At 35.7% G+C, this 16,049-nt stretch overlaps 1 protein-coding gene across 1 annotated transcript; it reads left to right on the top strand.

Annotated features, from left to right (window-relative positions):
* The first annotated feature begins 14,236 nt into the window (after positions 1-14,236).
* Positions 14,237-15,268, top strand: LOC122808535 (trace amine-associated receptor 9-like). Its single transcript, XM_044079489.1, has one exon. The coding sequence runs from the start codon at positions 14,237-14,239 to the stop codon at positions 15,266-15,268; it is 1,032 nt and encodes a 343-aa protein (XP_043935424.1).
* The last annotated feature ends 781 nt before the right edge of the window (positions 15,269-16,049 follow it).

Genomic DNA, 16,049 nt, shown 5'->3' on the forward strand with positions numbered 1-16,049 from the left:
TTGACATGATCAGGTGATGGCCTCTGCACCTACTGCAGTCCTCCTCTAGCTGATTGCATGTGGTACAGCTGTGATGGCGTTCCCATAGCCATCCTCATGATAAACACAGTACACTATCTAGGGGAAACATGTTATTTGGCCATGACAGTCACTGTGAGTGGTACCTGGATGTGGTGTTCTGACATGGCATCACAGATGATATCTGGATGTACCTCAATCATTTTCCACAGTGGGAAATAGCCTAAAGACAGGAGGGTGATGTGCCACACATGACTACAGCATGTAAGTGTAGCTATGCTGCATTGACACTAATGCCTGTTTAACATGTGTGTGTGTGGTAATGGCTATTCTCCATGTTATAATACAGACATGACAGTACTCTGTTCGAGGGACCCCCATCTGTAGGGCAATCTGTGAACTGGTCAGTGTGTGCAACTATTTGTTTCCTGTGTTACACACTGAACACACATCTGTGCACAGCAGTAGTATGGTGTGAGGATTGCAAATAGTACATGATGATAGAGATATGTTACTGCCATTGCATCCCTGACTGGGCATGTGTCACGAGACAGTGGTATGACAGATACTGTTACACAAATAGAGGCAGCACAGTGTCAAGCAGGATCCCGTTTATTCAAACTAAATAAAAAAATAAAAATCCAATAACAAGTACTAAGTGCTTTCACCCATAACCACAGTGGGCATCTTCAGAGTACGATAGACATAAAATACAACCTCCTATTATACACAGTAAGAAACACAACACCCTAATGCAGCAACCGATAAATGACTCCAATTAATTAATGTAATTAGATAAATTAGTTGAACCTCACTTTGTTCTTATTTAAAATACACCTGAATAAAATATGATCTAAATATATTGTAGTTGAACTCATATCTATATACATTAACAATGACTTTGTCATAATGGGTGTGATAGTATTGAAGATATGATATAATATAAAATATATAATATATAATTATATAATATATTGTTTCTTCATAAATATCACATAAATAAAATAGCAGTTATTAAACAACAATTGATGTGTTAATAAAACTTTAAAACATTAAAAACATTACGCTTAAAAATATATAAATATATAACTATGTAAATAAATAAATAAATAAATACAGATCTGTAAAAAACACCACATAGCAGATGTATCAAATAAATCATATACAACAGGATTTATGTTTTAGTATGCTGGCAATGGAGATGTGGTAATTGATTCCTGGTGGGTTGGTGGCATCCAATCTCAATTGCCATAGACATTTTTTGGCTTCCAATAAATTTTTGTCATTACCCCCTTTTTTGTTGTTTGGAATTCTGTCAATTACAAAAAATATATAAATTTCTTGAATTAATTACATTTCTGGCTGTGTGTATATAATGAACTCACTGTTTTTTTTTTGTTCTTGATATCCCTTATGTGTTCCAGTATTTGTTCCCTAAGTTTCCTGATGTTCTTTCTTACATAATATGTGGCACAACTTGTACATGTCGCTAAATAGACCACCATCTTGGTATTGCAGTTGCAATAACCAGGACATCTAATAGTTCTCCCATAGTTCTGAACTACTATATAGGGTCCATCATTTATAAACTTGCAAGTACTACATAGGCCACATTTACTCATTTTTGACATTATGTGTATATTCTTATTGGTACCTGTCTCTAATAATTGCTTCAAATACATACTCCTACTGTATGTTATCTTGGGATAACTACCAATAATATCCGTGAGTTCTGTTTTGTTCTTAAAAACACTAAGTCCTATCTCCTGAGCTATATTAGAAATTTTAGATGCTGTTTCATTAAATGGAAGTATCAACGCATCCCTTTTCTTTCTCCTTTCATTGATTGATGTAGCACTATCTATTCCAAATGTAATAATAGGTTTGTATATTTGATTTCTTTTGACCATCACCTCTTTTTTAATGTTGTACAATGATTCCTGAGGATAACCTCTATCACAAAACATATAAATTAGTTCATCAATTTCATCTTGAAATACCCTGTCATCATTCACTATTCTAGATAGTCTGACCATCTGCCCTTTTACCAAGTTCTTTTTTTGAAATTGGGGATGGCAGCTATCATAGTGCAGGAATGAATTTGAATAGGTCTTCTTTCGGAATATGTTGGAATCAATTCTATCCTCTTCTGTATAGAGTAATATATCTAAATATTCACATGTATTGTCATAAATCATACTGGTAAATTTCAAGAAAGTGGTGGTAGTACCCAAAAACTCCACAAATTCCTGGATTTCTTCTTTGTTCCCGTTCCAAAAAAAATGAGTATGTCATCCAGGTATCATAAATGTAATGCTGTTTGGGACTAATAAACAGAGGTGAAAAGGAACTGTGTTTCCCAGAATGCTAGTACCAAATTAGCATATATAGGAGGACATCTAGCACCCATAGCCACCCCTGTACTACGTTTGTAGTACTCACCATCAAAAAAGATAAAATTGTTGTTCAAAACCATTTCTGTAAGTTCCACTTTAAGCTTACGTTTGACAGTGTGCATGTTTCCAAATCTTGATAAACTTGCTTCAAACATTTATAATCCTAAGGCATGTGATATAATAGAAAATAAATTAATAACATCTATTGTGACCATAATGGTATCAGAGTTAATGTCAGATGAGTGTTGTCTCACAACATCAAGGCAGTGCCAGGAGTCTTTGCGTATGTGGGGTAACTGGCTCAGAATGCCCTTTCAGTAAAAATCCACATATGAGGCCATGGCTTCTGTTTTAGAACCTTTGGCAGAAACTATGGGCCTGAAAGGTGGATTATTCACATCTTTGTGGATTTTGGGAATGCCAAGGATGGATGGTGCAGTTGGTATCTCCACCATCAGATAATCATATTCTTCTTTGTTTAATACACCATCCATCAAAAATTCATGTAACTGCCAATCAAGTTTGGTGTATCCCCTATACACCTCATACTTAGAAACCTTTTCATATGTGTTCATAGGGTCATAGATTAGTGCTAGGCTAATTGTCCTTGCAAGCCATTTTAAGCATAGCCAATTATCCCTTGTGAGACTCAAACTCTGCACCTTGTGTTTGTAAGGCAAACACTTTAACCATTAGGCCACCCTCCCAACCACTTAGCATAACTGTCATTTTACTCAAATAGTCCGTGTTGGACATAACCACTACCCTGCCACCCTTGTCCGGTTTCATTACCCTATATTTGATTTTGAGGTTAATTCCTTTAAACAGAATATCTTTGCTGACGTCAAATTATCTTGTGCAGTGATCTCCTTCTTAACACATCTACGTATTTGTGTTTCACATAAAATTTCAAAAAGATGTATCATGGGATTTTGCGGGGGTATAAAAGTGCTTGTTCTTTTTAATGTCAATAATCCATCATCTGTCCTAGGACTAGTGCTGTTGGCAAAAAAAAATTTCAAATTCAACAATCTAATATACAGTCTGAAGTTAATCAAGATTTTGCCTATATCGTATTTAAATTGAGGGATGAACGTAAACCTTTTCTTTAGTAATGTAATGTGACTGGATATGAGATCATTTCCAGTATAATTGTAAATAGAAAAAACACCATTTTCTATTACAAAACAAGATTGCTTAAGCAAACACATTTCATCAATATCTAACATGGTGTTGTAATCTACTATATCATTAACACTAAAATCTGATGGTATAAGTGTTAAATCATGGGCATGCATAAAGTCAGAAAATTGCTCAACAGAGGAAACCGTATCACCCTGCCCTGGGCAACCAGTAGAAGTTCCTGTATGTATAGTAGCCCAGGTGTCATTAGGGTGTCCAGCAAAATCAAATTCTGCACCTATCTGTTGTATCGTGTTGTCATACAAGATGTTGTGGGGTGCCTTTGGTTGAACCGGTGACCCCCTGATTCCTCGTAGTGACCCTGCTGGTGTTGTTGGCCCTGATACCAGTCGCAAATCCGGTTGGACCGCCTGAGAGGTTGCTGTTCTAAAAAAACTTCTTCCTGCTCTCTATTATTAACCCTGGCATGGGTCATATTGGGCTCCCTCCTAATAGTTTCTGTTGAGGGTGTATTATGAGTGTCATTTCTATCATTTCCTACCAATTGCCTTATATTCTTAAAGGCTTTCAAATGTACATATACTCTGTTGTTAGTATATTCGTTTGTATCACGCAAGAGCATGTTGTTTTTAATTTTAAGCTCCTTATTTACAAAATTATCCATGTCTTTTAAAATATTCTCAAAACGAAACTTAGTGAAATCAAAAAGTAAATCATTAGTAATGCTTGTATTTAACACCAAAAGCTGTTCCCTTAATGTAACTAATTTGACATTGTTGTTACATATAATAAGTCTCATAAGAGCCATACCTGTTCTATCAAATAGACTTGTCAGATCCTCAAAAAACTGGTTTCCTTCCTCGAAACCTATCGGCAGCTTAAAACCCTTAATCCTTTGGGTACCTGTTGCAACTCGATAGATCTCTCCAAAAAAGCATTGTCCATTTGGAGCGATTTAAACAGCTTCAAAGTTTTTTCAAACTCAATGAGCTGTTTGTTTAAAGAGCCCATATTGTTACTGTTGCCTGTAACCATTCTGCTGTTTAAAACCGGAGCCGCCAACCATGTGTTAATGTTCACTTGCTTTGCAACAGCTGCAACTTCAGTAATGCCATCTCTAGCGTCCACTGTGGTGTTGGATTGACTAACTGTGTATTGCCTTGAGTTAACCCTCCACCTGTACTAGCCGCTGAACCATTACTAGCTGACAGAACTAGTGGGCTAGTACCCGGCATAGAATGCAGAGTAAAAGTTCTGCCTGCATCTCAGTTAAAGATAGGTTCTCAGTCGCGGGTAATTTAAACCCTTTGTCCTGCATAGCTCAAATGAGGCGTTGTGTAACGTCCATGTATTGTGCCAATAGTTGCTCCATCTAGTGCAATAAACAGAACCAAGCATGAAACTATGTCCGCCCAAAAACTGTTGAAAATAACATCAGAAACCAGTAGTGTTAACACAAATAGAGGCAGCACAGTGTCAAGCAGGATCCCGTTTATTCAAATTAAATAAAAAAATAAAAATCCAATGACAAGTACTAAGCGTTTTCACCCATAACCACAGCGGGCATCTTCAGAGTATGATAGACATAAAATACAGCCTCTTATTATACACAGTAAGAAACACAACACCCTAATGCGGCAACCAATAAATGACTCCAATTAATTAATGTAATTAGATACATTAGCTGAACCTCACTTTGTTCTTATTTAAAATACAACAGAATAAAATGATCTAAAAATATTATAGTTGAACTCTTATCTATATACATTAACAATTAATTTGTCATAATGTGTGTGATAGTATTGAATATATGATATAATATAAAATATATAATATATAATTATATAATATATTGTTTCTTCATAAATATCACATAAATAAAATAGCAGTTATTAAACAATTGATATGTTAATAAAACTTTAAAACTTTAAAAACATTAAGCTTAAAAATATATATAAATATATAAATATGTAAATAAATAAATAAATACATAAATACAGATCCGCAAAAAACACCACATAGCAGATGTATCAAATAAATCATATACAATGGGATTTATGTTTTAGTATGCTGGCAATGAAGATGTGGTCATTGATTCCTGGTGGGTTGGTGGCATCCAATCTCAATTGCCATAGACATTTTTGGCTTCCAATAAATTGTTGTCATCACCCCCTTTTTTGTTGTTTGGACAGACACTGTCTGGGTTTCCCAGTGACAAGCCAATAATGGGCAACTGTTCATAGCTGCGGTCACATGTCTACTACACATTGTACAGATGCCATGCAGTATATATGCATGTGTTGTGCTCCCTCTGCAAATGTATACCACATGTTGTGTTGTGTTGATGGTGATATCTTTGCATACTGTTGTAGGTAATCCAGTATGCTGTTGTTTTGGGTTGATGGTGTTATGTATGCATACTGTTGTAGGTAATCCTGTATGCTGTTGTCTATCACTAAGCCATATGTGGGTTTAAACTACAACACCATAGCTTAAATAGCTGCACTGTGTTGGACTGGCTCATGAAAATGGAGTTCACCTGCTTATACTGTAATTAGCATCTATTACACACACCTGCTGTTTGCTCATCAGTGAGCTAGGCACACTTCTGCACAGCCCAGTGTACCCCCATGTAGCTATGCATAAATAAAGTAAGCATGGCAAAATTGTAATTACTTTCCTCAGCTCCCATGACATCGCGCAAACATTGAATATAAAAAGGAAATCTTACCCTCCCTGTATTCGAACCCAGGACCACATACACAGAACTGTTTACATGACAGGCACAACAAAAGCTGCCACACATTCCTTTATTTGCCATGGGTGTGGTACTTGCACAGCCTCGCAAACAAGGACATAAAAAATGTACAAAAATTATTTGAAATGGACAGAGAAGACACATTTTACAATAAAGTTTCAAGGATGACACACAACCTCTGATTTGTGCATAGCATACATGCACTTTCACCCTCCACAGACCAGCCCGTACAACTTTGAAAGGTTCAACCTGATACACCCCCTGATGTCATCACTCACTGTTGACATCCATTGAAAACAAAAAAAGCATGGAAGTGCCTATCTGAAGTGAGTCTCCCTACAAGGTTACTCTTTTTTTGGGATTCAGTAATTCCAATGGGTTTTTACTTAATTTGCATCTTCACTGTGCTGACAGCCTGGAATCTACGTTTAGTAACCGTGTCAGCGGAGAAACTGCACAGGAGCACAATGTTGTAAACACAAGGGAGCCTATTTCTTTGCCCATATATCTGCTACATATATACTTAAAGTACAATATAATACTCTTTTTCAGGATGTTCAAACATTTTAGCAGCCTGTATTATGTTCAATTACATTTTCTTTTGGGGGTGGGGGAGAAAAGGTGTATTTATGTCATGGCCCTTAAAATGTATTTTTTATTTTGTAACTCTGATTTTCTAACATCCACAGTGTGTAGCTAGGTCATAATATGTGTGGGGTTACATGTTGAGGTCAGTTCTGTACAAATTTTAAGGGCATTTACTTGCTCTTGCTTCCTTGTAGACTCCTTTCAGTGGCTATATTCGAAAAGTTTCTGAATCTGAGGCCAACACAAAAAAGAGTCTATGCTGTTACTTTAGGTGTTGTTGATTTGCTACACTATGTTGATTTGCTTCATTAGCATAAAATAATATTCTACTGCTTATGCTGTAATTTGCATGCCGCAAACGTTTCCCTGTTTAGGCATGAATGCATGCTGCTGTGTACCGCTATGTGGACTTTACTGAATCTAAACGTTTTTGCACCCATGTGCAAATCACTCCACAATGCACACATTGTTAAAAATTATCATGTAGGCTTTCACGAATCCCCCTTGTATTAATTATTCTATTCCTTTTTGCTGGCTCGGTTATCACATTAACATTCTGTGTGTCAAAACACATCACAGATTTGTCACAAAATTCCCCCTGAAAATCTTTAGTAAAGCAGTTGCTTCACACATTTTTACAAGAATAAAAATCTCATGCTTTTCACAGAAGTCTTCACTAAATCAAAGTTATCGTATCTCATGGACTCAGAAGAACATTTGACATCAAACATCAATCAACAGTAACTATTTGCCATGCATTTAACTAAAAAAATAATTATTCACACAAAAGTCCATAAACAATTATTTAACAAAATCTGTTTGTTTTCCTGAGACAAGCAGATATACCCTTATCTGTAAGGTAGCCCATTAAATAGCTAAAAAACTCTTGGTGTCCCAAATACTTGCTTTACACATTTTCCTTCTTAGTTGGAAGTACATTTCTATATATCCAAATGTCTTAATATATTTAAACTTCCGTTTCTTTCTTTATTTTTAATAATTCAAAAAAGATTTTTAGATGCATATAAATTCATATGATCTTGTCCTGGACAGCTACCTTGCCTTCTTTCACATGGATAATTCAGCATTCTCATATTCTCATAATTTGTTAACAAGACACTAATCTATGAATAACAATTTTGGACCAAGAATCTCTAACACACCTAGCAAAAACATGGCCAGGCAGTCTTTGCTACGTTAGAACCACAGAATTTTTGATCACCTCCACTGTTATAGCTGCAGGAATTGCAACATCCTCCTTGATCCAACAAGCAAAAGTAGAACACAATAATAGCGAGATATGCCCCAAATGCATTTTCTAATTACCCCTATGAGTTAATAATATTAGTCCATATGCTTCCCAGCCAGGGAAACTGAGAACATGCATTCTATTTATAAATGCTTAATTTTATATTGGAAATAATACATCCATTATGGAATGACATCACCCAGTGGCAACTAATACGGTGTTTAGCTCATCTTCTGACTAGCTTCTTTATACTGCCTTTATGTCATAAAGGCTAAAGACTGCATAATTTACATTGTGTGTCCTCAGTAATTATTTTCCAATAATGTTTGCCCCCATATTGCATGACTTACGTGGTTGCTATAGCATGGAAATAATTTAGTCCTTCAAGATAAATGTTTCAGGTTAAATCAATATATTCCTTAAATTCCTTGTAGTCAGTTCTAGTCCAGCAGGAAGACATCTTTGATCTCATTAAGTCTTAGTCTCGCTAAGGTGACTGCATGTAAAATCAGACAATTTGGCTTGCACATGGACTGTATATTCCAGTCCTTCTCATTTTTCTGATATTTCAGTAATGTGAACATTTTCTAAATGTGCTTTATCTTAATACCTGTCCTGCCTTTATTAAGCTATTTGAAGATTTGTTCCTAAATAGGCACACTTATCTTTTGATTTGCTATGTTTTCGCAAGTCTTCATTGGCACCAGACTGAGAGTTTAAGGCATCCACCACTTTTACCTCTAGCTCTGTCTCCTTAGATTCAGCAATATAAGTAAAAAGTTTAGCACTCCCATTTTCAATTCTTCTCTTAAAATCCAGCATCAAATGCTCCCACAGTACCTCATTAAATGCAACAGTTTCAAATGTTTCTAGTGGGACCATTGAGAAAGCCACAGCCTTGTCTCCATTTGCCATGCATTGACTGTTTAGTTCCAACAATACTGGCCAAGCTATTAGATTATCTAGTTTCTTTTTCCAAATTCTTCCCAATTTTCTTCTCCAGTACCATTGTTAGAAGCAGCACGCTTCGGTACATCTTCTATAGCTTCAGTTCATCACTTTTATTAACTTCCAAACAATGATTTATACAAATAAACTAAACCACATGCTTAGTAGTATTGCTGGAACTTGTCTTCTTTCTAGATTAGCATCACTGGACATCCTATCTTTGATACTTTTGATGGGCAAGAAGCCATGCATCACAAAGGTTGCTAACTCTTTGCTATTCACCCGGTTTATTTTATTTTGTGTCACAATTCAGTTTGGGTAGAAGTAAATAATGACTCTCAATTACCAGAAAAACAGTCCACATCAACAAGAATCATAATACTTAGTAATAACCTTGTGTAGATAAGTAAGGAAAGGTGATCGTAGGTAAGTAAGCATTTTATATAATACAGCAGGAAAAAGTCACAAGTTTAATAGACATAATGTGCCAGCCCCTCCTGTACATACTATAAATAAAAAGAAGTAGACAAAAATAATGGAAACAAGCAGATATTAGAAAAGAGACTTTAAGACAAGACACGCACTTATCCTTTTAAACGTTCTACCTGGAAATATTCAAGAAACCCCAACATTATAGGGTACAGTTGCCACCAGATCGCAATAGAATAAGCTTTAGTTATACACAGCAGATTCAAGGACCATTGTTATTGGTGGAAGACAAGTAACTCATCTGGGTAGAGGATAATGCCACCACAATGAGCACACAAGCTGAGAAATAAGTCAAGAAGGTCAGAAACTGAGGATGTTTTCCTATTCTTAATAGGCTTGTTCTAACCTTTTTTTATGATTTTAAAACACACAATAATAGCTTGTAGGCTGGCTATGCATGCCACACTGCTTCAGTCTCTGTAATAGAAGATACTTTCCAGTGCAATAAAAGGGAGGCAAAGTCCTCAAGTGGATTCATACCCTTACACTATTGGACATGTGAACCTAAATGAGCTAAGTGGCATCTGCAAATCTCTTAGGTTTCAGAAAGGATGCTGTCCATTCCTTAGAGACTGAAGGTCAAATGCTGGGCCTCTGTTTTTGGCACAGTGGCAAATGTTTCCAGTCCTGTAATAAGATTTGGCCACAGGATTACTTCTGCCATGTGGATTACTGTTACAATGTGCAGCAGTCATCTGAGCTTGACTAATATTTAGGGCCATCTCATATGTCAGGCTCTTTTGAAAGATTTTAAGCTCAGAATCAGAGACCTCAAAACAATGAAATGCATTAACATGTATATCAGGAAATATAAAGACTATGGGCTTGGCAACCCATTGTTACTGCACAGTTGTTTCATACTGGGGAATGCTTTTATTCAGTGCATGACAAAGGCAGACAAGTCCTTATTCGGTTGAATAAAACTCCCATTACTCTGACAGGATACACCTTTTTTAGTGGTATTCAAAAACTGCACCCAGTTTGCATAATTCACTAATTTTAATAACCCTGGGATAGGATGTTGGTCAGTTGTGGCAAAATATGGGGTGTTTGTGAGAATGAAGCAGTAAAGCAAATTGTAAAATTGAGCACATCTGATTCTTCAAATAGGACCTAGTAACCCCCCCACACACACACACACAAACACAGGATGACTTTCAAACCAATTAGTCTGAAGTTATATCTTCTGTTTGTCTTCTTTGGTTGTAAATATTCATCTAAATTTGCTTGCTTTTCCCCATATTTGTGAGGCATATAAGGAGATAGCAGACTCCAGAAAGTCTTTTTCGCTGTATGTGCTTCAGTAATGACTGTTAAAAGGCAAACAACAAGCTAAGATACCCAAATGTACCTCTAATTGCAAGCTAAACATAATAACCAACTGAAAAAATGGAAACATAGAGGCTGAGTCAAGCAAAGAATTTAATACAAAATGGAGGAAAGCCTAAAATCCAAGAAATTAAATACTTTTATCTGGTTACTATAACATACTTCTTCAGAAAAACCTGAATCAAACATCCATAACATTTAAAAAGTAGCCAGCTACTCACATTATTACTTCCCATGCATGAAGATACAGTGACAGAGACTAAAAGTTAATAAGTGCATAATAAAGGTGAATAAATATTAAAACATTTCCACATTTTCAGTTGGTTATTGTGCTTTAGTAATTAATTTATTTACCATAGTCTGAGATCTAATTTCTGTCATGTGTTGCAACATCTCTAAAATCAGCTGGGTTAACTAACTGCAACTCCAGTCATCATCATTATTAGCGTTCATAAGGGCAGATAACAGGTGGCGTCATTGTCACATGACATTCATGGGAACTCACCATTCTAATGAAATGGAGAAAGGAACCGAGTCAACAGAGTTGTCAGGGTAACTATGCCATAAACCTTTCTATTTGTACTCAGTGATTACACTAAAAATATTATAAATTCCTGCAGAAGGAAAAAATTGAGAGTTTAAAATTTCTATGATTAAGAGCTAAAATAATAAATATCGTGCCATGACACTTAGAACAACCCATAGCTTTGATTCTTAAAAAAAGACTCATACTGAATGTCAATGTGTCTGTCAGCTGTTATCAAGAAGCAACATTTTTCACATGAGAAGAATAAATTCATTTATATAATATAATAAATGAATTCTAAATTCAGAACTTCATTGCACCATCATATCTAAAGATAACAAAGCATGCAGTGATATATTTTTATTTAGACTATTTCATTCCTTTTTATCCTGGCCTAATAGATAATGTCATTATATATGTGGACTTACAATTGATCTCAATAATATGATGAGATACAGGCAAAACTGGTACAGAACCAGCAGCTGCTGCTCCACACCACAAAGCATCTGCCCATCTTATGGCAGCCAAATGATTTGTTCAGGTGCCAGTCCTAACGTATCACCACATCTTCATGGTCATACAGAAGGTCTCTGGCCTGTAGGACACAATTTTCACAGGTAATAGTAACTGCTGCTTGCAACATAACTCTTATTACCACTTCAGACTATATGGACTGGGGTCATTTTCTAAAACACAGGTGAAAACTGCTTGAGAGCATGGAAATAGGTGTCATGCATTTGGGTTAAGTGATTTTAATGTTATCAGAAGCACAGCTACCCTTACAGTCCACGTGAAGAACTGTACATGATATACATACATATATACATCAAAAGAGAGTTTGTTTGGTGATACAAAATGCAGTATGTGATATACTTTAATCAAAAGTGCCATATTTCTAAGTACTTTGATTTTAAACCATCACTAATACTGTTGTGTGATGTAAATAAACAAACAGGAACAGTCATGTAATGCTATCTATTAGGCAGAGGAGAAATGCCTTCCCGATAGGTTATCAGATCATTGTAACACTTAGAGGAATTTTACTTCTATAAATGAAGGGTTTTTCTAAGCTTTGGGGCTTTCACTAGACTCTTGAGTGTGAGGTTCATTGTCCTATGTATTGGAAGAGATGCTGTTGTACTTTAATTAGAGAATGCTGTAGAAAAACTACATAATTGTTGACCTGGAGTGGGATGGTCTGGATGAGAAAAAAGTACATTCAGAGCCTGCAGCAATTTCATCTTTGCAGGATTATGAGTTTGCTGTAAATTCTGACTTTTTTATTCAAATGTTGGAGAAAGCTACAGATGAACATATTTTTTCTCATGGTGAGTATGAGTGTGTGTGTGTATATAGAGCTACCTGTGCATATGTGTTGGACCATAATTGTTCTTAATCCACTGGACTGCCCAGCATCACTGCTCCCATGACATGCCATTCTTGTTCTTCTAGGTGGAGCTCAGCAGCATTTCTACTTATCTTGTCCCCATCTCTTGTACATATGTCAGTGCTGGACCTCAACATTTTATGCATAAGCAATAGACGCTACCATCAGCAGCTTGGCAATACCAGACACACATCCCCTATTATACTGTTGTACATTAGACACTTGCAGATATAAGTACTGGTACTGTGGCAATCAGATGGCCCTCCCCCTCCCCAAAGATGAGTGGGCTGGAATAAGCCACTTAACCCCCAATACCCACTTCTCCAGCATCTGTGCTGCTGTTTCAACCCAGGTTGTTTGGATTATATTCAGTACCCTTTTACTATATGGCACTGAACACGCATGTGTGCTCTTCTAATGCAGGATAGGCAGAAACACTTGTATGACTCCTTATTCACTCATAGCATGGCATTAATATATCATTTTAATTATTTTTGGAAATTAATTAGAGTTAGTAACATTTCCCCTACATAACAAATACACATTTGTTTCCTTAGGAACTTCTTCCTTGAGTTTCAATTACATGACATTTCAAAACATGCCATGTGCAAAGCTGATTGCAGGAAACATAATTCACTACTCCTTTGTTATGCTATTGAAATCTAGATTCTTTCTTGATTATATGCCATTCAGACCAAAGTATCCCATATGAGGGCTTAATACTGAAATTGCATTTTAAAAGTGAAATAGACAGTTATTGTTTTCATATCCATATCTAGGCATACATCAGCTTCATCCGTTAGAGAGTAAGAGATTTGGACGTGTACAGAGAACCATCTGAAAATATGTTTACATTCATACATGTGCTAATTACCATGGCTATTTTGGCTTACCTATGTGTTGGATAACCCCTGTGGGATATAGGTAAGTATATAAAAAGGAAAGCAAGGAAGGGCATCTCAGAAAAATTCAGGAACTATTTGCATCTGAACTGAAGACATATTGTGTTAAGAGGTATGATGCTTTGAAGAAAACGGAATAAAGCAGGGTTATGCTTGTTAAAAGAAAAATATATATATTTATTGCTATGTTTTATGAGTTGGAAGTCAGCATAGATTTTTGGAAATATTACCAATCATACACTGTTTTTTTAACAGGTTTTTACATATTAATGGCTGCAAGAAGATTCAAGAAAAGCAGATAAAAAGAGTTTGTTAAATGATTCAATACATTAGTTCTGTATACATGCTATCAATGTGTAACCTGTAGGAATGAAGGTGCATTAAATCCGGATGTGTGACAGTATGATGTTGATAGAGAGTTCTTTTAATTACATGAAGAAGTAATAATGGATTTCTAAAACTGTTGAGAAAAGGAGTACAGAAAGAGGCACGCAAAGTGAATCATGAATGTAACAGTTTTCCAGACTGAGGATGAACTGATATATTGCTACTCAGGCATAAATGGATCCTGCACAAAAAGGTTTCATTCATCTGCTTTACAAAGTGCATTATGCATTCTGTTTTCTGTTGGTACTATTCTTACAATAACTGGAAATATTATGGTAATTATCTCAATATGTCTGTTCAAACAACTGCACTCCCCCACAAATTTTTTAATTCTGTCTTTAGCTATTGCTGATTTTCTGTTAGGGGCAACAGTACTGCCTTTCAGTGCAGTGAGAGCCATTGACACCTGCTGGTATTTCGGGGAGGCTTTCTGCACTTTTCATACCAGCTTGGATGGGGGCATTTGTGTAACATCAATTTTTCATGTTTGTCTTATAGCTGTAGATCGTTACTTTGCTATTATATATCCTCTAATATATCCTATAAGATTTACTGTATGCACTACTGTTTTTTTACTGATATTTGCCTGGACTGTTTCCATGGGATATGTGTTTTTTTTGTTCTACTCAGGAGTTGCTAACGAAGGACTGGAGGAGCTTATAATGGCTATTAGCTGCAAAGGTAATTGTCAGATTCTAACAAATGCAAAATGGGGGTTAATTAACTCACTTATATTTTTTATTCCATTTTCATTAATGACTTGCATGTATGGTAGGATTTTTATGGTTGCAAAAAAGCAAGCAAAACTGATAGAAAGCTTAGCAGATCAAACTGGTGCTGCAGGTAAGAATAGTAACAGAGTCAGAAAGCGAGAGAGGAAGGCTGCAACAACTTTAGGCATAGCAATGCTAGCATTTGTTGCATGCTTGTTGCCATATTTCATAATAAGTGTTATTGATGGATTCCACAATATTATCATTCCACCATTTGTTTATGATATTATTATTGGAATTTATTATTTTAACTCTGCACTGAATCCACTGATATATGCAATTTTTTATCCATGGTTTCGAAAATCAATTAAGCTAATTGTAGCCTGTAAAATTTTCACTTCTGATTTTATCACAATAAATGTATTTAAACAATAGAAAAATAAAATAGCATTATTTGTTTTACTTTCTGAAGATGTGGATTATTTTAAACTAGAATACTGATTGCCTTATTGCTATTATCGCCTAACTGATGTATTGTTATTTTCATGTTATAGCTCAGTAATATCTGCTTGATACACAGATCTTACTTGCTTAAATACAGCCAAATTACTACTGCACTTGTTTTCAGTGTTGATTTATTCCAGATCTTTGATCTACGTTTAATGAATGTATGTTAAATTTTGAAAAAAACTCAGCAAAAAAGTAATCTCAATGCTGTCAATCACTCCTGATAAAACTGTTTTCTGTGAACTTTATATAATTTAGACAGCTTTGATAATTAGACCAATGCATTTAAACCTGATTAAGGTATGCCCCCATAAAATTGTTGGGCAGATAAGAAATGATTTCTTAGTGTAACTTATGGTGAAAGCAATAATAAAAATATAAGGTAAGAGGCATTTACAAAATGCATTGTTTGGGTTCAAAGACAACAGGTGAATGGATGCTACATATTAATGAAAAAGTATCTCATAATTCTTAAACTTCAAGAATGACAAGCTTCACAAATTCTAAAACAGTATCATTGCAACCAGACCTAAAAACAGCACAAAAGCACAAATAGGATCTCATATGAAGAGCAGAGTCTCCCATAACACACACACACACACACACACACACACACACACACACACACACACACACACACACACACACACACACACACACACACACACACACACACACACACACACACACACACACACACACACACACA

The sequence above is a fragment of the Protopterus annectens genome, chromosome 8.part0 (assembly GCF_019279795.1).
Source record: "Protopterus annectens isolate FY-2018-M chromosome 8.part0, PAN1.0, whole genome shotgun sequence".
NCBI lineage: Eukaryota > Metazoa > Chordata > Ceratodontiformes > Protopteridae > Protopterus > Protopterus annectens.

Coding starts and splice junctions, on each gene's coding strand:
- LOC122808535 (XM_044079489.1), top strand. CDS start 14,237: ATGAATGTAACAGTTTTCCAGACTGAGGATGAACTGATATATTGCTAC.